The sequence below is a fragment of the Echeneis naucrates genome, chromosome 4 (assembly GCF_900963305.1).
Source record: "Echeneis naucrates chromosome 4, fEcheNa1.1, whole genome shotgun sequence".
Classification (NCBI taxonomy): domain Eukaryota; kingdom Metazoa; phylum Chordata; class Actinopteri; order Carangiformes; family Echeneidae; genus Echeneis; species Echeneis naucrates.
The window spans coordinates 14,701,122-14,726,571 of record NC_042514.1 but is presented as its reverse complement, the minus strand read 5'-3'; the positions used below and the strand labels follow the sequence as shown (position 1 = coordinate 14,726,571).

The window sequence follows — 25,450 nt, the reverse complement described above, 5'->3', positions numbered from 1 at the left end:
GCAACAAGAGGGTTAACTGCTGCTGGATGAGGCCAAATCTCTGTGGCTTGTAAAGCATCTGTGGAACCCAGCGTCTTGTCTAACCTGTCTCTGGGCCTCTCTGAGCAGGCAGCGGAACCGCTCGTCTCTCAGGGCCCAAGTGGGGAGCTCAGTGGCCTCTCTGGATTGAGGCTCCTCCAGTCGCAGCTTCAGCTCCCTCAAGGCGCTTAGCTCCTCCATCAGCTGCCTCTGACGCGTCCTGCAGGCCTGGAGATCCAGCTCCAGGTCCAGGGAGGTACGGGTCGGCTGCTCGGCCAGAGAGGAGCGGTAGGACTGCTGCTTGCACATAAACTTAACTCAGATACTTAAAGATACTCAGCTCGATACGTAACAGACTGCAGTCCTGTCAAATGGTCTGTACCTGTTTATATCGCAACGTTCTTCTTTCCAATGTGTTTCGGACAAAAGGTGATTTCTTAGGTAGAGTTGAGCTGTCGCTGTCACTGCGGTATAACTGAAAGGTAAAATAAGTCATATTATATTAAGGAGGAGTTTGCAGTCATTCAATATCACTAATAGAAGGCTCAAAAATGCGTCCTCTTTTTTGCAACTCACCCTGCAGACGTACTGACTGCGAGCGCCAGGAGAGAAGGTCTGAGAGCGGACAATGGTGCTGCCACGCATGAAGGGGGAGGCGTGACTCCAGCGTCCCCTCTCTTTGGGCCGGATCCGCACCGGCTCTGGGAACAAACCCTCCGTCATGGTGGCCTTCTCCACCTGTGGATCAACAGCGTATTAGTGTATTTTCACCACAGACTCTGACGATGTCTGAGCACCATCACAGCTGTGGACTCTACCTTTGCTGTGCAGAGTTTGCTTGTCGTCTCGTCACAGCCCCCTCCTGTGGTGATGCAGACACCCTCTGCACATAGGACCTCTGAACAGGGAGCAGTGAGTGCTGTGCTGTTGCTGCACCCACTATCTACTGACTCCGCCTGCCAGCTCCTACAAAACAGGTCCTCGTCACAAAAGCATGCATATACTGAAAAGGTGAATAAATGTGTCTGACAGAGGAGACTTTGGCTTGGGCAGGAAATGTCAAACCTCTCAGATGCTGCCTCCCCTGGCTCTTCTTTCTTTTCCAGTCTGTGCAGCTCCAGCTCTGCAGCGTGCTCCTCCAGATGGGTGGTGGTGGGGCGTCCCAGCAGAGTGCACAATGTGTCCTGTAGTGATCGCAGGGCAAACTGTCAAACACAGTGTGACAGTGCGTCTGCACGCACGCAACATTCCTGCCCTCTCAAGGCTTGTCTAGCTTGTGAGACACATTCTTGTCAATTACCGAGCACCACACCTGCAGATCAGAGGCTAAAATCTGCTGAGCAACAGTAAGACGGAATTCCTCCCAAGGGCTCGATATGACTTACAGTTAAAAACTTATTTCTCATGGGAACACATCGGGATTGTTTATTTATGGCACCGTGTTATGTGGCTGTATTAAAAGACACCTGACCAGGTCTTCACAGGAAAACTGTACACTCTAAAAGTCAAAGGCTTTTTGCTTCAGTGAGAAGAAACGATTGGATCCTCCTTGTAGTGTACCCACTTTAGGTCCTGTCTTCTTTCCTGTCCATGTGTATACTTATACTTCTTGTTATCATTTCAGCACTTTCACACCCCGTCATCAACAAAACAAATGGGTATGTATGGTTACCATGGTTCTGGGTCTTTGATCATCTTCCTGTCCATTGTGTTGCCTTCGGTGGCTCAGGCTTTTCTGTTCAGGCCTCAGGCACTCCATCCCGCATAGCATCTGGACTCGCAGCCAGTGGTAGACCATCTCTGTGGTTCCCTCACAATCTGCTAGGCTCACCTGGGCCGTACCCTACAAAAGCACATACAACTTCATTCATTTTAGATGAATATATTCTGAGCAGCTGTAGTTCCATTCCTCGTCATCGGCAGGATCAGTGAGTTTTCTAGCTGCTTCATTTAGACCCACCAATAGTTCCTCCTGAGCCTGGGGTCCCAGCAGGCAGATGGACAACTGCAGAGCACACACTGCTAGGGCATTTGCAGGGACAGGAATGCGGAAGCCTTCATTAAAACTCATCTGGGACTGCGGCTCCAACGCTGTACAACAGTAAAATGCACAGGCCCTGCCGGCATCCAGTGGAATCAAGTGCACCTTCACGTACCTAAACAATATTCATAACATGAGATTTTGACTCCCTGATGACGGCACACACAAAGGCTTGAATACCATTTATCTTTTATATGCACGCCGCTGCTCTAATTTAATAACAAGCCACTGTTTCACCTGTCATCCCTTCACTCCATAATCCATGTGAGTGTGCATAAATTCATAGTCATGGTTTCATTTCTGTCAGGTAATGCTCCACTTCTCCCTGATGATCATTGCAATGAAAAACACTTTGGCATTCCCTTGCTCATTTGCATTGAAGTAAGTAAAAAAAACAAAAACTGCTGTCCATCTTCTCTCTAAGCTCACTAACATCTGATAATAAACATGATTCCCCAAATGTCAAAGGAATCCTTTAAATGATCACAGGGAAACAAACTATGTACACTCACACTTTATAGCCATCTCTCACAATGGCCCTGTTTAGGTTCTTCAGCTGCAGCAGATGCAGTCGGAGAGACTGAGAGTTGGACTCCCACCTGTACAGAGCAAAGTAAAATAGAGGGATGTTGGGGACGTTAGATATTAAAAGGGTATAGGCATGCCACCCACAGACAGCCAACAGTTTACTCACAGCAGGCCCAGCTGGATCTGAGTAGACTCACTCACAGAAGTCAGCTCTTTCATGTACAACATCTCCTCAGACTCCTCTGCCCTGTTGGAGGAATGTCAAAGAGTTGGGTAAACAAACTACTAAAACTACACATTTGAGGATGATGATTTTTTTTCCCTTGTTTTTTTGAAGACACTGACACAGTGTCATGTGACTGAAGTACTCCTGGACAAGAGGACACATACCACAGTAACCGGAGCTGTCTATTAGTTGTTGCATTTTTTTAAGCTTTCCCTAGGTGGTGCCAATGGTCAAGAGAGCTTAGTGATCATTTTCTACTTTTGGACTGTTGCAGACGTGCTTTCTCTCACCTTCTACCCCAGGCTTCAAAAACCCCACTGTCTGTGGCCAGTGCGTCCTCAGAGACACCAGCAGAGACCCGTCTGGCTCTTCTGCCACTTCTATTGGCACTGTTCCCTCTCAGAGTTACTCCTTAAGAGGAAATAGGACTCAGTTAAACATCACGGACTCTTCACTGTTTGGAACAAACTGTCTTTTAGCTGTCTTCAACTTGCCTGTGGAGGTAAAACCCCCCTGGGCCCCGCAATCTCTGTGACTCTTGTTGTCCAGTTGATGTGTGGCGACGGAGCCAACTGTGTCCTCACTCAACACGGCTGTGTGTGACAGGGCTTGTGATTGTCCCCGCAGCCCCTCCAACAGGCCACGGCTTGCCTGCTCCATGTATTCCTCTGTCATCTGGGTGAGGGGGCAGTCCTGAGGAGCAGAGTGGTAAGGTGTGTCCATGGGAGAGCTGGGTGGTGACAAGGAGGAGAGTGAGGAACGGGAGGACAGGGAAGCAAGGGACTGAGGGGTGTCATGGGAGCGTTTGATTTTGCTCTGGGTCAGGGGGTCAGGGTTGAACATGGAACAGTCTCTGGATACAGTCTCTGGGGGCAACAGGTATCGCAGGTGGGGATCAAGGGGTTCTCCTGTCCCCTCATGACGGTCGTACTGGGGGAGGCCGTAGATATCGCTGAAACTTATGGAGCTGAGGGACCCACGGCTGGAAGCCAGGGAGCCCCTACTGGAAGCTAGAGACCCCCGACTGCTGCTGGATGAAACGGTCAGAGAACTGGCCGAGAGGCTGGAGATAAAGGAGATGAGAGAAACGTGAAAAACACACTCAGCTGCAGTGATGAACAGCTCAAATCTTACTGTTGGCGAGCGCATGTCACACCTCTTCAGCTGGGAATGAAGGTAGGTGGTGATACGTGTTGCCTCTTCCAGCTGTCGCAGCAAAACGTTCCTCTTCTCCTGCTGTAGGATCCTGTTGTGAATCACACATGGATGAATAAGAAATTCAGTTTGATGAGTCCCACAAGCTTCAAGTCATTTTCTCAGTACACGTGGTCTGTCCTGAAAACTAAAACAATCATGTATCCATCTAGCCTGGTAGGTTTTTAATTGCTATTAGAAATCCAGCCATTCACACAGGCTCTTCTTCTTGCATGATAAATGGATCTTACAGCTCACTGGTAGTTAGGTGCTATCAATTTACCAGCAAACTGTCCCATAAAGGACTTATTCATCCATGCTGCACTACTCATAATTAAATAGCTCATATTGTGAGAAAGAAAAATATTACTGTATGAGTGATAAATAGATATCAATAAGAGCATAAAGATAAGTTAAGATTTGGTGGCATGATGAGAATCAACATATGTGCACAGGGGTTAATGAATTGTTTTATCTATCATAAGGTTTTGTCTTATTTTCAGCTGAATTATGACTTAACATTCTGAGAGTAATGCTGATTTATTTCAAGCATGATGATGACAACATTAAAGCATCCAGTATGAGTATTGAAATCCAAAATTTGGAAACATTCACTATTCTGACCTCTGATTTGCTCCCTGACTCTGGGAGCTGTGGGCCCTCTGCACCTCCTCCTCCAGTCTGGAGCGCTCCTCCTCCAGCTGCAGCAATGTCTCTGGAGGGTGCTGCTGCTTGCTGATGAGGATGATCTCCTGCAGGAGGGCCTCTTTTTCACGCAGGAGCTGCATGAAGTCTCTGTCACGGTCTGCCTCAGCCCGCCCTGACCAGCTCTCACTGTCCAGCTGTGCTAGCTGGTGCTGTATGCTCTGCAGCCTGAGTGAACAGCAGAGGAGGCTTAGAGTTGGAGAGGAGGGCTGGACTGATTTCACCTGTTCAACAGCTGTCACGTATGCAAGACCCACAGCAGCGAAAGTCGTAAGTAGTCTGTTTAACATTGGGGGTCCTGTGGGTCAAACTGAGAGGACTATCATTCATCTCTACAGTTCACATTATTTGTCAGATTTATTTACATTTATTAGTATTAGTTATAAGGAAAGAAACTGAGGGCGTCGTCACCCTGGACAGGTCACCTGTCAGTCACAGGGCCAACACACAGAGACAGACAGAGACCAACAACCACTCACACTCACACTCAGACCTACAGACAGTTTAGAGTCACCAGCTAACCCAAACATGAAGTCTTTGGATGGTGGGAGGAAACCGGAATACATGCAAACTGCACAGAAAGGCCCCTGAACTGGAAACCAAACCTAATCTAATCACTCTGCCGCTGTGCTGCCCTGGATGGCCCGAGGTGACTACTCATTAATGTTTATATGAGAGCACACTGTATGCAAGGCCACATATTTGTCCCACGCAGACAACAACACTCAACATAGTCATTTCTAACAGTGCTACCTGCTGCTTCAGCCACTGACCTCAGGTGTGTATGTCACTGAGAAATCGATTCAGACAGAGCTAGGTAGGATCTCAGAGAGTTAAATAACTGTGTTAATGTGTGCTGGTTTTCAGACAGAATGACTCAGTGACAGAGCATGCAAGTTTCCACAGGTCTCCCTTCTCTCTCATCCTCTCTCACACCATCCCTGATGTCATGGTTGGCACTGCAGTTGCTGGGTCACCACAGCAACATGAATCTTGTTAAAAAAAAAAAAAAAAAAAAAAGTGTGCAGAGAGCCGGGGTAATAACAGAGACCGGTGCTTCAGCTTTCACGACACTGCTGCTCCTGAGATAACGTTCAGCCGCATGACACACGGTACCTGTGCTGGATTCATAAAAGAATTCATGCTGCAAGTCAGTGTTGATTTTGCCAACATATAATTTAGTGTGCAGTGAAGGTGGAGCTGGAGTATATTTAACCAAACAGTGTGTACATTAAACCACCTTGTAGAGGAGCAGGGTGTGCACTGAGGCAGTCCTCTCTCTGGCTGCACCCACAAAGGCAGCACACAGTCAGCAGTAGCGCGGCCAAGCAAGAATGTGACCACCCAGCTCATTCCGCTGGCCAAACATCGCTCAGCAGCCATGGCCGACAGGCGTAAATACTATTCACGTCCTCCAGAAGGCCAACACACAAGGCAAAGGAACGACCAAGAGGGATACTGACAGGACCTCTGAGTCAGTGCTTTGTGGCCATGTGTCATAGTAGTACAACTGATAACAACAACAAACCAGCAGATGCACTTACTTTTTCTTGGCTTCCTCGTACTGCCAGTTGAGTTTCACTTTGTCCACCAAATGTAAAGAGTCTTGGGAACCATACTAAAAAAAAAAAAAAAATAAAAAAAAATAAAATAAAGAGCAATGAAGTGCCTTTAGGTCACAGGAGTTTAAAAAAATCAGTCGCTCCAGATGAAGATGGTGTAGGGACCCTCCTGCTGTTATATTACATTTGAGCAACTGATTTTTTGGTCTGACACCCTCACCTCACTCAAACACATGTTCAAACCACTATCGCTGGGTTACTCACCCCTAAACTGACCTCCTTCTGAATCAAAAAAATATAGGCTTCATCTCTTTGTCTTGATGTTTGACTCAAACTAAAACGTGGACATCTCCACCTTTGCCACTTTCATCGCGACTGTCTCCTACCTCTCCCATGATGTCTGTCTGACAGCCAGTGTCACAATACTGCTGAAGATTGCACGAGTCACCACTGATTCCAGTGCTGTTTGCCACTTCGCTGGCCGAGTCACTGATAGACAAGCTGCTTTGGAAGTGCACGGTCAGTTTTGCCAAGCTCTATGGAATAAAACAGTAACAGCAAGACAGAAACATTAGTTATAATATTAATAATTTATATTTGATGGGATTAAAAAAAATCATACAAACTGAATTACAACTGAGTGTTTTCAAAGTTATTATAGCATTATTAGTGTGTCATTTGTCTCCAGTAATGTAGGCTGAATCATAAATAGGCTGGAGCATGTGTCATTCAGTAAATGTGAGCTGTCAATATGACTGAATGATCATATTCATAAATTTTTTTGTTTTGCTGACAGTGATTCAGATGTCTAAAAATGTGATGAGGCAGCAGGATATTAGCAGTGAACAGACACTAGAGGTCAGCAGAGAGCATTCTTTAAAACATTCTCCAAACTATTTCAGGGTTGGCTCCCCTGAAACTGCTCAAATAAACATTACAGCTAATGGATGAATGGATGGATGGAGCGATATTTTCGAAGTAATGTTTGAGGAAAGGAGAGGGCCGAGTCACCTGGATGAGGTCCTGCCTCTCCTTCTCGCCTGTGGTAATGGCCTTCTTAATGCTCCGCAGCTCATTGAAGATGGCCTGAGCCTCGTCCAACTTGTAGTTTGTTTGACTACAGGACATCTTCCTGTCAATCCTGTAAAACAAAAACACCTTAAGATTTCTGCTTCAAAACTGCTATTTTATTAGTTGCTGGAGGGTGCACTTCTCATAAATCAACCTGCTTTTACACAAACTATAATGGAACGAATCGCTTTTGAAAATCTTACTGTCAAATATGGAACCCATTTGTGGATTTCAGAGGACTCTGGGGTGCATAAACATTTGTCATTCTATTGTTTTGCAACATATTTTCCCCTTTATTTCCCTTTCTTTCCTAGTTTATTTTGTCTGGTTTTCATTTAGAAGGATTATTTTTATTATTAATGATGAAATATGAGGCTCTTTTTCATTGGAGCCATCGACTACTTAAACCTTAAAAGACTTCAGTAATTATGTTTAAAACTAAATAATGTAGGACAGTAAAATAAATCATCAATCAAATACAAGGTCCTTTATTTCCTTTTGGACCAACAGGTTGGTGAGCCAATCAAAGAGGCCTGCCTTCTCTGACTAGCCGACTGTTCGATCGTGGATGATGTTAGAGGTATTATTGGCCATTTTGACTTGACACAGGCTGTGTGCATTTTCCTTTGGACTGAGTTATTACTAGTTTCACTGCATTTATGTTGAATCTACATTTATGTCTATTGATTGTAACATAAAACAAATCAAAGAAAGCTTATTTGCTGTCCTGTATTTTTCAGTGAGGGTGTGAGAGGGGAGTTTGGTTGGCTTATAAGTTCGGAGTAGAAGAAGTCCGTCCTGGTGCTTCCTCCATCACTGGGACTGGTACGTGGCCCCCGCTCTCACCACAGCCCGCTTCCTTCACTCACCATCAACAGCAGGTACTGTTCATCCACCCGACCCTGCCTCTTCCTCCCAAAACAAGCCCTGCTTTGTTCCCCCTGCCCCATTGGCAGGGCCTGGGAGGTTATATGTTTAGCTCAAAAAAAAAAAAAAATTAACCCACCCTGCGTACTGTAGAATAGTTCCTACCTTCCATTTTATAACATTTGTTCATGTTGATTAGGGCCTTAATGTACCATCGGAAAAGGAACTGTCCAGAAAAGTCTCTCCTGACTCCAACACCACACTTGAATACTTTTGGTTGATAAGAAAAGATTAGTGTGTCTTTTTTTTTTTTGCTGTTGTTGTATTTTTGTTTTTGGTGGTTGTTTTTTTGCTGTGGAAATCAATAACCTATGTTGCTGACAATAGCTGAGGTAGAACTAAACCATAAGAGGGAAAGTCAGTGGGACACAAACACACACGTAAACACAGGTGGAAACATACGAGTGAGTATGTCCACACACGTCTCAAGAACAGGTTTCTGTCCATATTTTCTGCAAGATGAGTACTCTCCTGGCTATTCTGGGAATCACTGGAGTTGAGTATTATCTAAAAGATAAGCCACTCTCTGCCCTGACTCAGGAAGTGCAAAGGAATTTGCTGCCAGATATCTCTGTGTTTTTGAAACCATTCTCGAGCCCCCCACCCCCTCAACACACACACACACACACACACACACACACACACACACACACACACACACAAAGTCCTCCCCCTCTCCTCTCCATGGAGCAACTTCCTCTCCAGGCTGAGCCTTGGCTCCCTGCACTCCACTGGTGCATCCTCTTCCTGAGGTGGAGTTCCCTATTCCATCAAAAACTCCCTCCATTTGCCTTTTCTCAAACACTCTTTTTTCCCTCTGAGAGGTGGAGCTTCTATTTCTAACATGAAATTTGGAACCGCTGTGAAATGGTCCCTGCAAAGAAAGAGACTACGTGTTTGTATGTTTGAATATCAACACAAAGTAAAACAAAAATGGAAGCTGCCTCTAAACTGAAAGTCTCCTGATTAATTTCTATTTGAGCCAATTTTTTCCTACATAAACTAAGAAGTTCCTGAAAATAAAGAAAATGAACAATGTGAAATATTTTAAGAGGAATTTCAAATATCAACAACAACTCAAACTGCAAAAAATTAACCTGATGAGATATTTGGAGAGGAAAAACAGAATAAAGACAGAAAGGCAGGATGGAACCCAACACTAAGGGTGAGGGGGAATCAAAAAAGGCCACTGGGTGGGGAGGAGTGGGACTGAGAGTTATAGGAAGGAGAAGGTTGGCCGTGAGGAAGGGTGGTCCTGGGACACACACAGGCAGAGGAACACTCACTCCTGCAGGGTCTCCACTCCCATTTCCTTGTACTGCAGCTCCTGCTTCACCTGGGCTAGCTCCTGCTTCAGTCTGGAAAGCTGTGGGACACAAGGCCGAGCACCAGGTTAGCATGCACAAAGGACTTCTCTCACCACAACTACCGCCACCACCGGACGAAAGTGCTTAGTCATGACTATTCACACACAGGAATGCCTGGCTGTGTTTTTACAGAGATGTGCATGCATACCTCCATTCACGCTGGATCTCACACTGAGGATGATGTCCAACTGGGGTTTAGCTTTGGAAAACTACTACAATTTTTCTGTCTTTCTTTGATTTCCTACTCATGTAGTACATACTGTGACCGTAAAAAGAGCTTCAGCTGTATTCCTCTGCCTTTACAAATTTCAATGCTCCACCCCCCGATGGGCATCCCGCAAATGCAAGCCACCCCAAAGGGCTGCAATGTGACTCCCTGTGCACTGTGCCAGTGCAGTCAGTGTGAGGACCTACCCAGTGCTAGCTGGTACAGCATTTAATGGATTGTGTAGGTTGAATGCTATTCTAAATGTTGATTTGTTTATGTGTGCATAATTACACACCCTGAAGTATTGGTATATTGTAAATAGTATATAGGGTATTTGCATTTCAGGTAAGTGTTCTCTCAGTTCATCATTGTTGTGCAGAGCATGTTGCTCGGCCTCGTATGCGGCCTAGGGGCACCTCTTGTGCGTTTCTCAAGTCAAGTGTTGTTTCAGACTGTGATGGTTGATGCTGATAGCAGTTGATTGCTCAGTTCTTCTGTGTGTGTACCTGCAGGTTTTGGGTTTGTGTGATAAGTTGTATGCTGCTGGTATTCCACCTATCGCTTGTCGTACATTTCTATCGTACTGATTATGTACATCCTGGTTGCTTTGCAATCTGTGAGCATTAAAGACTTGTTGAACAACTCCTGGATTGGCTAGTTTTTTCTGACCAAAGAATTAGGCCACACTTGTGTACACTAGCACATCAACAAACATATTTCACAATGATAAACCAAAAAAAGAATTATTTTGTCAAAATAAGGACAAGAAAATATATAATTATAATTCAAACTTTACTAAATTTGTGGCATAGCATGTGGTTGAGTGGTTAGCAGGCATGCCATGTTATTGCAATGTCCTGGGTTCAATTCCCCTCATTCCCCTCTCCCTCCCTGTCGGCCTCTCTGCAACGTTATAATTGAAATAAAGGCATAAAAATCCCCCGAAAGTTATTAATCTGCTAGTTAGTTCATTGAGTTTTTTTTTTTTGCATGTTTAAAAAATGTGTCTAATACTAAAACCAGCAGGACATTTTATACATTTTATTGTGCATTAAAAAGACAATTTGATGTGCACATAATACTATTACACAAATATTAACAAGATAAGTAAAAGCTATGCTAGTAGCTCTATTAGAACGTATATGGGGTGCTTTCAACTAAATGCTCATGTCAACATGTTAACTCACGAACCTCACAATGTCAATGCCAATATATTTGTGATAACCACATCAGAATGTTTACAATTTTAGTGGTTATTTAGCACTAAACACCAAGTACATCTGGTGCGAAAGGAAATCCCATTATTTCAAAACTGATATACCAACGCCCAGCTCTAATTGGGATTTTTAAATGAGCAGAACAAAAAATGATGAGCTCTAACTTTTTTATTTTTAATTAGTACCAGCCAACAATCTCTCACAGTAACACTTGAGGTTTAATTGTCCCTGATCCGGGAAGCACTTTGTCCATATGACTGATCTCAAAGAAATGTCCAGCTTGGCCATGTGACTCAGGAACCTAGCCTCTGCCTGACCCTTTGATGATGATCTCATCCTCATCCTTTCAGGGCCCCGGGCCAGAGTCACAGTATCCTGTAGGGGCCACACCCCAACCCCCTTTTCTGCCCAAAAGAGCCCCTCTCTGCAGCCCATTGTTCTGCTTGGATAATGACTTACCCGCTCTCGTCTGCAAGCTATTTCCACTTTTATTTGGTCAGGATCGTATTTCGCATTTGAGGACATGCCTGACAGTGCTGTGAATACATAAACAGAAAATGAGTGCATTAGCAGCATTTAGTAGAAATGATTTCAAAGTTGTATTGATAACATAAGAGCTGAAGGGTGATCTATTTTCGCTTTGGGCGTTTGCTCCATGTGGGCGCCCCCTGGACTAGACTTTGTGTCCAACAGCTAGCCGGAGTAAGAAGGGCAAAGCGGGCAGAGGTGGTTAAAAGGGAGGGTGGCTTTAACAAAGAACCAGCTCCTGAGGGGACATGACAAATCTCGAGCCTGAACAATCAGGTGTGCTGGACCTCGGTGTGTCTTACTGCTGGTGACGGAGCGGCTGTCCTCAGAGAGCTCATGGAAAAGCAACATTTCCTGCTGAGCCAGCTCCAGACGCTGCTGCTTGACCAGGTACATCTCCTTTTTGGCTCTGAGGGCCTCCTGGGCCACCACAAGGTACTCCTTCAGCATGCGCTCCTGCTCCTGCCGCCACTGAGTTCGTGGGTTCTCAATCTGGGTGGTCTCTGACAAAAAGACCCATAAACCCACTGATAAGAAAAATAATCCCATGAAGGAGTCCTAAAATACATTATAAATAATTTCTATTGTAGCTTCTTCGAGAGTCTCTGTGTTGATATTCAGCGGACACAGCTGCTAGACAACATGTGAAAGATACAGGAATATTTTTGTCTTCTGTCAGACACTCAGCGGGCAGGATGCTGTGTATTGAAACAATATACTCACTGTTGATGTGGTCGATGTAGTAAACTCCCACTTGCTGGTCATAAACTTCCTCCCACCCGAGAGGCAATTCATCTCCAACACAGTCGGCAAATGTCAGCGGTTTAGTGATCCTGAAATTATTTCAAATGTATTCAACACAACAGTATTCCAGAGGAATGCACACTTAAATATCAGCTTCAAATAATAGCAAATGTGTTTTTCACCTTCGATGTACCAATCATCAATAAATTCAAGCCAATTCTTTCCTTAATAATTAATGTCTAGGATTTAAGGCATGCCACAATGGAAGGGGAATAAACAATACATAAAGGTCTGCTTTCAAGAATATTTAAGAAGAATATATAAGAACACACAAATGATAAATGTAGAAGGCCTTATTTCACATCCAAAAATGGAAAGACATTCATTTCAAATTCTTTCTGTCTCCAGACTTGCCAGGAGGAGGAGGTGATGGTTGACAATCAGAGCTTTGGATATCACTATTAGATTGGAGGCTGCAGTAAGCCACTAATGGAGCGGGACAAGTGGGTAGCTGGTTACAAAGCTGACTTTACTATCAGAAAAGAAGTGTTAGAAATAACGGTACTGTTGGTTTCTACCACGACAGTCCTTTTTGGTGGATAAAGAAATTAATTATTAAATGTTTGTTTATTATTTCACATTCTAGAGCCAATATTATGAGGTCAGTATCAGACATTTGCAACATAGAGCAGTAGCAAGAGTTTACAATAGATCCTTTAAACTCCTTTTTCCTGAACTTCAGTTTTTCTGTTATTTCTCTCTAACGCTCACAAATCTAAATGTGAGTCTGCATATTATAAAAAAAGCCATATTAGTGATACTGTACACTTAAAGAAGTTACAACACAGACTTTGGCCTATTATTTAGCTTCCAGCTCACTTCTCTCCTGGATACATAGTCTGATGATTGTGTGTAAAACCTAGATTTATACAAACTACAGTTACTGGGAGGGTTGCCTTGGCTTATTCCAAAAATATAAAATAAAATAAAATACAAATAAATAAAAACTGGGAAAAAATTATTGTGACCAAAATCGCTACTTCCTCTAGCTGTCATTTTCTACCGCTTGTCCATCAGGGTCACAGGGGTGCTGGAGCCAATCACAGCTCACACTGGGTGAGGGTTGCCTGTCCATCACACGGCCAACATGCAGAGACATGACAGAGACCAACAACCACTCACACTCAGACCTACAGACAATTTAGAGTCACTAAATAACCCAAACATGATGTCTTTGGACGGTGGAAGGAAACCGGAGTACCTGGAGGAAACCCACGCAGGAGAACATGCAAACTCCACACAGAAAGGACCCAGGCTGGCAACCAAACCTACGACTGGTACTTCCTCTAAAACTTAAAAATGAGGCTTGAATTTTCAGGGCCTGAATGACAATAGACACTCAAAGTGTAATGATTTATTTGACCATGCGCGTATTGGTGGACACCATCAGAACACACTGTGTTATGCAGAGCTAATGACATCAGACTGACAATAACTATTAATTTTCACATATATTTGAAGTGAGAACCAGCAGGTCTGATGCCAACACATCCAGTTACTGTCTGATTATCACCAATCAGCGCAGACCAAAGGGCAGTGCAATGACAGTGACCCCTAGCCACCGCAGTACACTCACAATGCCGACAGTGTATAAGATCTCGTTAGGCCATACGACGAGGAGATGACCTGGAGAGAGTAGCTGAGGTATTCTGCACTACATTCCTCAGGAGACAGACACAGCTGCTACACTCAAACTCAGCACGAACGTCACTAGATTTCAGCTTCAGTTTGTTTGGAAAAACATGTGCTTTAGAGAAAAATGCCATCCATAATTAGAAGCGCTAATGGTTCAAATTGGTAGGCGACAGAGACATTCTCCTTCTCACTCACAGTAGCCTCTATAGCCCTCACAGTGCTTTTTGGATAGACTAAAGAGAATCTTCGTAAACATTCATCTTAAAAAAAAAAAAAGACTTTCAACAATGTTTCAGAAATTTTTGGGAAATTCGGCAAGCAGCATGTAGGGCTGGATGATAAGTCAATGCAATTCTTCATTATCTCTTCTGATAAGTACTGCAGTGACTGAAATCTCCGACCGAGATACTGTGGTTAATAAACAAGCAGTTAGATTAAGTATTCAACAATTTTGCCACTGAGTCAGAAATACAACAGATTATAAATTAGAGGTTTCAGGTCATTTTGTTGCTGTGTTAAGTATCTAAACATTACAGAGCTGCACAAATGATTATTTTCATAACAAAGGGATTGATTGATTGATTGGAAAAAATGTCCATTGCAATTAAACTCAGCCAGAAGTGGCATGTTTAAGAACCTTGTTCATGGATCACTTCAAAACAAAGAACAGCAGAATTACAGAAAAATTGAAGAACTAATCAGATGAAAGCCAAGTTTTTAACCGTCTTCATGTCCACACAATGTTGTTTTTTTCTATGTTGATCAATGATCAGTCAACCCAATTAATACTGAGTGTTTCCATTTTAATCTGTGGGGTCTCATAAAAGCAGAACCACAGATGTATGCATCACATAACCGTAGGAACCAACTTGTCAACTTGTCTGGGTGGGGGGGGGGGGGGGGGGGAAACCTTCAACCTAGAGCCAGAGTTTGTATTACTATAACCTCTAACACTATCAGCCACTGTAAACCTGTAAGGGGGTCATCATTTTAGTTCCAATATCTCGAAATCACTACTTTGGTGCAGGTAAGTGCTCTGATACAGACAAACATGTTTAACTAGTGTTTATACAAGTACCTATTACCTGCATTCATTTCTTGCAGACAGTCAGAAGCCAGAAGAGAGCGTGGAAAAAAAAAAAGGACTCTCTCAGCCGATTACAAAGACAAGGCAAACATGAGCATGCTCCCCACCTTCTCCTTCTTTAAGTGTTTGTTAAGGGTAAACAAATGTCCAGACACTAAATGCACTACTAAATACTTCAGAAACACTCAGACAAGGTGGCCACACCTTTGTTGTTAGGGTTTATGTAAATAATGACAGAATTAGCAGAATTGGAGGCTCCAGAACAACATAAAGCACTCAGACAGTGCAGTAGTTCACATTTGATTTAGCGAAAATAGCTGTGAAAACAGAAGGACCACAATGAGCTATGGATGGGAGACTATGTGACATCAGTGGGAGTTTAGTCCTGATCTGCCCTCCAACCTCCCTGGGGAGGGAAAGAGAGACAGAGGGAAAAACACGTCCTCTCACAGATCTGAATCCTAATGTATGAATGTTTGGTTTATTACGCAGTCTTGTGACAGCAGTCTCTGTTAGTCCAAGTCATGTCTTGGGAAACTCTAACCACTGCACAGCACAACAAGGCTCTTACAGAGGACACACCACAGCACAGAGCAGGAGAGCAGAGAACTGATGACGTACATTTAGATAGGATAGGCCAAAATATTGTAAAACTGCACAATGCAATAGTTGGTACCTGAGTATTTACAGAAGCCTTTGAAATGTATGAAATATAGAGGAAAATCATGAAACGGTGCGTAGTTTCCTGATGAGGAGGAAAAATCATTGTATCATACTGACACTGTGACCCTGCAGAGAAACCTTTAATCTGTCAACAATACATGTTTACCCAACAGAAGTTATTGGAGGTCTGTTCTGCTCAGCACTGCTTCACTGATTTTTATAATTACTGTTACACTACAACAATATTATGAAGCTCTTATAGGATTACTGTAACTGTTAAGGAGTTTCAACCATGCTAAAGATGTCAATTTCAGTGTGTGGTCTGAATAATCCAGACTGAAATTATGGAGGATTGACACTTGTAAAATGAAAAATAAATACATAAATAACTAAATAAATAAATGAGGCGATAAATTCATTCATAAGCCATAAAATTAATTACATTAAAATAAATGTAGTACATTCCTTTATGCACTAATTCATACATTTCTCCAAGCATGAAGAAGTGTAATGCAAATGAGGTGTAACATTGGTTACCTCTGCCACCATTAGTGTCTTCAAACAGAGGCCCTTTCTCAATTCGAAGTACGCAAAGTTTGACAAGATTGTCTTGGGATTCCAAACTCCCGGAGAACGGAGGACTCAGTAGGTCATTCTACACCGGGAACAGCACCACAATGACGACATCTCCTTCTCGTCTCATCTCTCTCAATTGAGTGATGTTAGTTTTAGCACACAATAACAGCCATTTTAACAATATAAAGGAAAATATAAGTTTTGAATTGTCACGCAACTTTGCCCTCAGCCAAACTGATCAGCCTGGAAACAAATAATAGATGACTGAAGATTTTCCGTTAAGATACCACCCAAAGGAAACAGTTAATTAATGCCTATATTTCTGGTGCCATTTAATGGCATACAAACAAATTTATCGCCTCATTTATTTATTTCTGTATTTATCAACTTTAGATGTCTCTGTTGTGAAATATAAAATACTTCCAAGAACAAGAACTGGAAAAGCATTGGAATCATTAAAACCTCTGGAAACTCAAATCAACAGAACTCATTTATCAGTGTAATCTAGCTATATATTTGTGTAACATTAAAAAACATCAACATCAAAAAATGTTTCATCGTTGTGGGTTCGGTTCCCAGCCTGCAGCCTTTCTGTGTGGAGTTCGCATGTTCTCCTCGTACCTGCGTGGGTTTCCTCCCACCGTCCAAAGACATCGTGTTTGGGTTAACTGGAGACTCTAAATTGTCTGTGAGCAGGGGTGGACAGTAACAAAGTAAATTTACTTGAGTACTTTATTTATCCTGAGGGAAACTCACTTACATACATCGCTCACACAACACTAAGACACACAGAGACATGCTGCCTCACTTTTACACTGCAATGTGCTTTACTTCCCAACATGACAAACAGCTCGTTTTTATAGAGATTAGATGATGAAAGGTTTAAAAACACAAAATATGCTCAGCAATGGGGAACTATATAGAAATGTATGTTGATACTTGTGGCACATGAGATATTGTGCTAAAACAGCTGGTTAATATCCACACAGCTCCACTTTAGGGGATCCGACTCCGGGTCTTCGGTCCTGAGTCTCTGGTTCACTTGTCCCATGGCCGCTGCGCAGTGTGACCTGAGCATTCCCCTTTAGGCAGGTGGGCTTGTGGGTAACGTGTGACGTTGTCAGCATGTAGCCATGTTGTGTGTACGCTCAGAAGTATAGTCAGTGTGATGAAACTCATCAAAGTACTGTTTTGTTATGTTGAAGGAAGAAAAGAGCTGAATAAAGCCGGTCCGTGTGTTCAACTACTCCGCCTCTCCTCTTAGCCCAGACTGCTAGTTACCATGGTTACCAGCGTCAACGAGCCAAGCTAATAGCTAGCTAAAGTGCTGAGCCGCGACTCTAACTCCCTCCGGATGTTTCCTGCTCCAACACACCTGATTCAATTGATTCAGCAGAGCTCCATGAAGAGCTGATCATTTGCTGAGAACTCTGGACTGGACCGGATCCCTCCAGAGACAGAGACTGGACTGGATCCCCCCAGAGACAGGAGACTGGACCGGATCCCCCCAGAGACAGGAGACTGGACCGGATCCCTCCAGAGACAGGAGACTGGACCGGATCCCTCCAGAGACAAGAGACTGGACCGGATCCCCCCAGAGACAAGAGACTGGACCGGATCCCCCCAGAGACAAGAGACTGGACCGGATCCCTCCAGAGACAAGAGACTGGACCGGATCCCTCCAGAGACAAGAGACTGGACCGGATCCCTCCAGAGACAAGAGACTGGACCGGATCCCTCAGAGACCAGTTCTTGTAGGGCCTCTTTAACTGAAGGTATTTTTGAGCTACAAACATGTCTGTAGCAGAATCGCATCAGTGTGTTGTATGACAACAATAAAGCTACTTTCCTTTCCTGTGGTATTTTTTAATACTTTTACTTAATATTTTTGACGAAGCTACCTTTACTTGTATTGGAGTAATATTTTACAAGGCGTATCTGTACTTTTACTCAAGTAGTGAAGTTGTGTGCTCTGTCCACCTCTGTCCGTGAGTGTGAGTGGTTGTTCGTCTGTGTGTTCACCCTGTTATTAACTGGCGACCTGTCCAGGGAGTACCCCGCCCTGCCGCACTGTGAACAGGCATTAGCTCAAGCACCGGCCGCAATCCATAAACAGATAAGCACGAGAAGATGAGTGAGATTCATTGATCCAAATTGGGGTTATGTTAACTTTAGTGTTTCGCTGGGTTTGAATCGGGTGTCTTTTTCTTTGTGCAGTTCTTACTAATTTAATTCCTACCCACTAATAAAAAGAGAAAAAAATAAAATAAAATCAACACCAGTTGTCCCAAACTGTTCTGTGCTCTGAACACACTGCAACTCGGCAATGACAACACAAAGGACTCCAGGAAATTTGACATCACCGACCCTGAATACATACAACCAGGTAGGAAAGTACTAGTTTTCCGACGTTAACGGGGTTACGAGCTTTATTAGCTTACCGTTGGGCTATCCAGTTTGGGCAGCTTGTATGCCAATTTCTTGCCAATTGGGACAACAATTCACCATCATTCTAACAAATATCATCCAAGATGCCCTTTTTTCGTTTTGGGGCATGTGTGTCATCTGAACACCAAATAAAGGACTGTGAAATTGTGTTACATACTTAAGTTATAATATACAGCTACCACCACTGCACAACCACACTTTAATGAATATATATATATATATTTAAATATGTTATATATATTATGTATGTATGAAATAGCTGTTCTGCAAGCATTTAAATGTGGTTAACGACAAGGGCCAAAGATTAGGATCCTCTTTCAAACTGAGAGGAAACAGAAAATGAGACTGAATCTGAAATAGAAAAGAGAGACTGACAGAATGACAAGCATGTTCAGCTGTGGAGGGCTGAAATGCTGCTGGTCTTTCTTGTGTCACACCACTTCCTAGCAAAATATATTTAGTTGTCAAAGATGTTTGCTAATTCTAGAGTAATCTGTGCCATCCTGGGTTGTCCCAAAGGATATTTCTATCTGTAGTAATCCCCCTTCCCCTTTTTGCTGGCCGCTGTATGGGAAAGGCATGTGAAACAGGAGTCTGGGTAACTGGGCATCATCTGTTCTGCTCATCCCAACCAGCTCCTCAGACTATGTTTTTCAACAAAAACACTTCAAATGAAATGTAACAGAGTATTCTGAAGAAATCGTAGTTCTTGTTACATGAAATTACACAAGCCGGGAACTCAGACTTTGGTTAATATTCTTCAGTTGGACTACAATGACTTGACAGGCACTTATTTTCAATTTGCAAACGCATTTATATGCTCACTTACACATTTGTTCGTTCTCACTGCAGCTCTCTTTCACACAGTTCAGTCTGTTCATATTAAATTAGAGCAACTGTTGATTACTCTACCAAATGCATGAATTTGGTTAAACGCGTGTAGTGCACACAGACAACTTTGATACTTATGTTTAATTGTGTGATGGTTCACTTTATAAATAAACCCACAGTAATAAAACAGTGGACAGAGTTGTAGAGCTGTATATCCCAAAAAGAGATCAACAGACTTATCCAACGACTGCAAGTCTTTAATCGCTGCAACAAACCAGCAGCTGCTGTCCACAAATAAGAATTGTGGCTTGACCTATGGACGACAAGCATTGCATGTGTGGCCGGAAAAACAACAAATGTGATGACATGCACAACAGTGTCATAGATGGGCATCAGGCATCAATAATGGAAAATGCATTATGTTCCCATTTTAACTCCAACATGCAGCACAAACATCACCTGCTTTCGTTACAATGGCTGCTCTCTGGAGGCGGCCACAGACACAGTGTCTGACAAAAAAGGCCAGAAGTATTGTTGGCCTAAAAAATTCCATTCTGTGTTGAAAAAGAAATGTGAAAACAACTTTCAGAGGAATGTCATTTATGTCAAGCCTCTCTGAGGGCCTGGTGCAGCATTTCAGAGCCCAGTCTGTAGCAGCTGACAGATGGACAGACACCCGCTTCCCCCATTGTGTCGAATCTTATAGAAATAAGTTTCTATAAGTATCCCAACTTCGCTGTCTCCGTACACATTTAGAAAACGTCTGGACACATGGGAAACATGTATCGCATCAGGAGCAGATATTTGTGTCCACCGTGACTAATGTAAAATCAGAGATGGAAGGTCCATCATGGAGGTATACTCCTCAAACAGAGGAGTAAGAACCTTCTAATGTATACATGTCTCCTTGGGAAACAATTAGTTACAGCACATATACTCACTGGGGGAGGTCCAGTGTAGCACCCTGATCGCAATCATATCAATATGAAGTATAAGAAGAATAGTGCTGACTACAACTAAGCATCAACGAACAGGCCTGTTCATCCAACTTTACGGCAGAGATGAACGTGTTTACTGTCTGGTGCAATAAACCGCTAATTTCCTCTCACCCAGTGTTGGTCACACAATGGTATTTGGGATAATTTTTTATAATATTCATCAGTTTAAATTCTATTACACCTAACCGCTGTGTGCATAAGTGCATAATTGAGGGAATAGCCACTTCGACTGAAAGGTGAGGGATCATATGCTTGCTACAAACTGACATGCACCAGCAGCCACTTCACTTGGCACAGCACAAACACTGGCATCAACTCACAACTGCTAGCCTATGTTGGCTGAAAAACCTGCTTTCAAGCCCCTGTGAGCTCGAACCTCGTCATCTCTTAGACCAACAATGGCACGCTGAGAAACCACACTAGCCCCATTTCCAGTCTTTGGCTAAACCAAGCGAACCAGCTAGCTTTTAAAGCAAAACAAATTTTCTCCTGTCCACAATACACAAGTGTTTTCAAATCTGAAAATAGGGGATTTCGAAAATGAAAACTTGGAGAATGAAAAGGAAAGAACAGAGGTCTTTGTAAACAGTAACACCCACTTGCAGGAGTGTGATCAGCTTATTTAGAATTCATCAGCAATGCAAAACAGAAAAATGTATAACCTAATATAAACTAGCAAACAGATTTTACTGAATGCAACTGTATAGATAACTGAAATTAAAGAATAAAGTTATCACATTTAATATGTCTTCATGGGAGAAGTTCAAATTATTGAAAAATTATGTAAATTAATAAAGATTCATCTCATACCAACATTATTCAGTTTCACACGTGCTTGCATGACTCAAAAATGGAAAAAAAAAGCAAAAAAAAAAAGTGTTAATATAAAAAGTAAAGGCTTGTTCAAAAAGTTAAAGGAGAATTTTAAAATAAGCTCAATAAAATGTGTTAATGATAAAGCTGCTTTGTTACAGTAAGAGATTTTCAGTTTGTAATTTTAAAAAGTGAGGTAATTTCAGTGTCAAGAATGGGTCAAGCCAGTGTTGTCAACAACGGTTGAAAAACAAAAAAAAAAACGAACAAAAACAAAACAAACAAACAAACAAAAAAAAACAAAACAAGCAACCCCCTTCCAAAAACAAAACATAAAAACAATGGTAGCCCAGAGCTGGAGGTGGGCCCAGGGAGTATGGCATGTCCTGTTTAGCTTGCCTTCTTCACAATGTACATGTAAAACTCAAACCACCTAATACACTCGACTGTTGACAATTATGGCTGTTACACAAGAGCATCCAACATACGCAGAATTAGTGCAAGGAATTTATAAAGTGTGTTAATTGCTGTAAACTGTCCAGTCACATGGGCAGTCAAATGGACAAGCTGGACATCAAAGGCTATAACACAAACTGCCAGAGGTGAGCGGTTTTAACTTCCTGACGAAAAGTAGTGAGGTGAAAGCTGAAGACAAACACGTCGTCTGTTAATGAAAAAGAACACTGAAAACACACACGGCAAAATGACACCAGATCAAGCAATGGCATGTTTGTAACCTCTCCCCCACCAAAACACAAAAAGAGCCATCATAATGAAAACACTGGGGGTAGCAGAATAGAGGTGGGGTTCAGCACATGTGAATAACCTTTCGGTGCTGGAAACACAGCTCACCCTTTCCAGAATAATTGAATTTAGTGTGCTTTGTGACCAAGTATAAAGGCCTCCCTTTGCTAAGCGGCAGGCCGGCCATGACTGTTGCATAACAGAGCTAATAAAGGAGGCCTACAGGACCCGGGATGTAGCGGAGGAGGCAGACACGTGGGAACTGCCTCTGTTCTGCTGCTTTGTCTGGGGCCACAAGCAAGCAGGCCCCTGGGCATTAGCGTAGGCATGCCTAACATAACGCTCATTCCACCGCAACAAAAAAGCCCCACAGAACAGCACAGCTTATCTGCTGGAGCTGGCAGGGCCACCTCTACTCGTTCAAGGTATCTGCCGTCCTTTAAACATCCTCAGAGGTGAAAACAACGAGCACATCGGGGATATTAATCATTTGCCAACAGCAGTTTTTTAAATGATTGTGAGGACTATGTTTTTCTGATTCCGTGTCAGGGCCAGCACTGCACAGCGTTCAAACATCCAACTGCTCACTATACGCCGTCATCTAACCAGGACAGCTCCATCAAACTTCTCTGCTACCTGGAGATGTCCGATTCAGCTGCATTCTGGCCTTTTCCGCTGCTCAGTCACAGCCTCTCTGGGTGAACGACCCTCGCTGCAAGCTGTGGGACACCACATCAGCAGTGTTGTTCACATGAGCTGGTAACTGAGCCTTTGTTTCTTGAGCATAACAAGTTCAAGAAGCTTTCAAGGTCGATGGCTTCAATTCACAGATATTAACCACAAAATGTGATTTTCATCCCTGCTAAATAAGGCACATTTTTGTTTTGTTGCACTTTTAGAAACTTGTTATCCAACACAAACCACCAAAAGCCCGGCAAACACAGACAGGGTCACACTTTCCAAAAAAAAAAATCCTCTTCTAGTTAATTATTTTCAAATCAGTTGAAATTCTTCCAAAAAGATGGCCAACATATCTACCGCATGTGCTAAATTTAATGCAAATACGTGCTAATTTTCACAACCTGTCGATTGGGTATAACAAGACACCTGAATCTGTGATCTTGGGTTTTATCAATTTTCACCATTTAAAGATTTCATAGGCCAAAGTAACTGTAAATAAGTACAAACTAGAAAAAAAAATTCTTGCTACCAAAACAACAGGCCTTTTGTTGTTCTTTAAGTTTAACCCTAACCTTTTTTTTTTTGGTATCATCAGTGCATTCATCTCTCTGCTCCTGCTATCTTCATCGTGCCCGACTGCCACGCTAACCAGCCATTTAAATGACAGAAGGAACTACGGCTGCCCAATATGCAAAAGCAGTCATATAGTGATTATTTTGTCAGATTTTGTGATTGCAATACACAAAAAAAATTTGCATTTTACATCCACTGAAAAATAAATTACAGATGAAGATGAAACAAGCATTTTGCCTTCATGTCTGGATAGTATGATTTGTTGGCTGGGCATCCTTGAAAGTCAGTTGTAGTACTGTGGAGTAGGTAGAACACAATTTATTGGAAAGCCTGTATCAGGTGGTGACAGACATTCCTCTGACCCAGATAACCTATAAATTACCGACGAGCACTAGAACAAATGCACAGAATAATCTTTAGTCAGGTAAACACTCTCTACCCAACCTAATGCTGACTGGTATCTTGAGAAACTGGGAAACAGCTTCGCATAACAGTGGTTAATCAACTTGCTCAGGAGAGGAGGGGTTCCTTGAAGGAAATCAGGTTTCTTTTATCTAGATTACAGGCAGCTGCTGCATTCCTACTGTTGACATCAGCTGCAAGAAATCTGGTTTAAAATGCAATGTACATACAGCAACAAGCTGACAAATTTGCCCAGAGACGGATGTTCAGATCGATCTTGTGCAGCTTTTGTGAATGTCTGCCTTTTTTCTCAGAATGCAGCATAGTTAAAATAATGCTCAGTAATCTCAAAGTCTGCTTTGAATGTCTGATTGAGTGTTTCTCGGGGCTGGTGAAATCCCAGTCCACACAAAAGCACATCCTTGTAGCTTTCCCAGTGGCCCAACAAGCATTCCTCACATTTTTCACAGAGATTTCTGGGAGTTGAAGTTTAAAGCTAACACTCTCACTTCGCCTCAAATCCGGAGAAACACACAGACATTAGAGGTGAAATTTGAAATGAGCTACCGCAGCATACAGCAGAGTCCAGGCCTGTATACCTGAATCAAGGAGGTGTCTTTGAATGAAAAGGAAAGGGGAGCTGGGTAACAATAGGACTCTGTGTTTAGGAAGGTGTGTGTGTGTGAACCTGGAATGTTTCAGGTCACTGGAAGTCATACATGTACAGATCTCAGATGAGTCTGAGTGGCTGAGCTCTCAGACGTTTACTCAGAAGAGGCCGATCACAAAAAAAGAAAAAATAAAAAAAAACTGAGAGGACCAGACTGACAGGGTTTGTTATGTGCTTTGTGGAGCTCTGTCTGCCGTTAGGTGATATCCACCTCCTCTGAAACAAAACAAACCGGAAAGGCGGATCTGGCTGTGTGAATCCACCTCATTTGGAGCTTAAAGAAAAAAAAAAGTTAATATTTCACATTTGGGTCCTTGAAAATAAAGTGATTTCAGCTGCATCCTGTGTTTGTATGGGAGCTTCATCCAGAGGTGGGGAGGCCTCGACCTCTGCCAGATCTCAGCTGATTCATCTGTCGTGGCAGCCTGGTATCACATTAACGGGGTATTTTTGAGGTGCTGGGGGGGGATTGCTGCCCCACCACCTCCACCTCCTCCCCGCAGGCGGTCTGGCATCTCCGCCGTAAACTTATGGTTGTTGTGGGATCGACTTTACTTTGTGTGAGCGTGTGCTCCCGGGCCTTACACTCACCGATCTCTGGGGTCAATCCACGAAGTCTGCCGGGTGTTGTGGTCGATGAAGAAGACTCTGCCGTCATAATCCCGGGCTTCCTCCCAGCCCGCGGGCAGCGGCAGCTCCGAGCTCTCTCGCCGCTTACCGCCGCTGAGCCACGGCATAGCGTCGGGATGGTGAGAGGGCAGCAGCCCCCCCTCCTGCCCTGCTGCTGTCCTCCGGGGAAAAACCAGTCGGCTCTCACCGCATTACAACAAAACTCCGCCGACAAACGAAAGTTTGCACCGAGGTCGGCCGCTGTGAATACAGTCAGGAGCTACATCCACTTTGGTGCTCACGGCGCCCCAAAAAAAAAAAAAA

At 43.2% G+C, this 25,450-nt stretch overlaps 1 protein-coding gene across 1 annotated transcript in view; it reads right to left on the bottom strand.

The window, feature by feature from the left end:
• wwc3 (WWC family member 3) overlaps positions 1–25,450 on the bottom strand; it is a 27,487-nt gene extending 2,037 nt beyond the window's left edge. The window contains exons 1-21 of the mRNA XM_029499379.1: positions 25,109–25,450; positions 12,316–12,425; positions 11,895–12,095; positions 11,524–11,600; positions 9,559–9,638; positions 7,286–7,415; positions 6,661–6,810; positions 6,257–6,330; positions 4,632–4,880; positions 3,970–4,059; positions 3,308–3,876; positions 3,104–3,224; positions 2,754–2,834; positions 2,572–2,658; positions 1,979–2,174; positions 1,691–1,861; positions 1,084–1,202; positions 837–984; positions 595–756; positions 401–493; positions 85–315 (exon numbers count right to left, since the gene is read on the bottom strand). Of these exons, the coding sequence (XP_029355239.1) occupies positions 85–315; positions 401–493; positions 595–756; positions 837–984; positions 1,084–1,202; positions 1,691–1,861; positions 1,979–2,174; positions 2,572–2,658; positions 2,754–2,834; positions 3,104–3,224; positions 3,308–3,876; positions 3,970–4,059; positions 4,632–4,880; positions 6,257–6,330; positions 6,661–6,810; positions 7,286–7,415; positions 9,559–9,638; positions 11,524–11,600; positions 11,895–12,095; positions 12,316–12,425; positions 25,109–25,254 (3,285 nt within the window). The 5' untranslated portion in view covers positions 25,255–25,450. The remainder of the gene's footprint in view (positions 1–84; positions 316–400; positions 494–594; positions 757–836; positions 985–1,083; positions 1,203–1,690; positions 1,862–1,978; positions 2,175–2,571; positions 2,659–2,753; positions 2,835–3,103; positions 3,225–3,307; positions 3,877–3,969; positions 4,060–4,631; positions 4,881–6,256; positions 6,331–6,660; positions 6,811–7,285; positions 7,416–9,558; positions 9,639–11,523; positions 11,601–11,894; positions 12,096–12,315; positions 12,426–25,108) is intronic.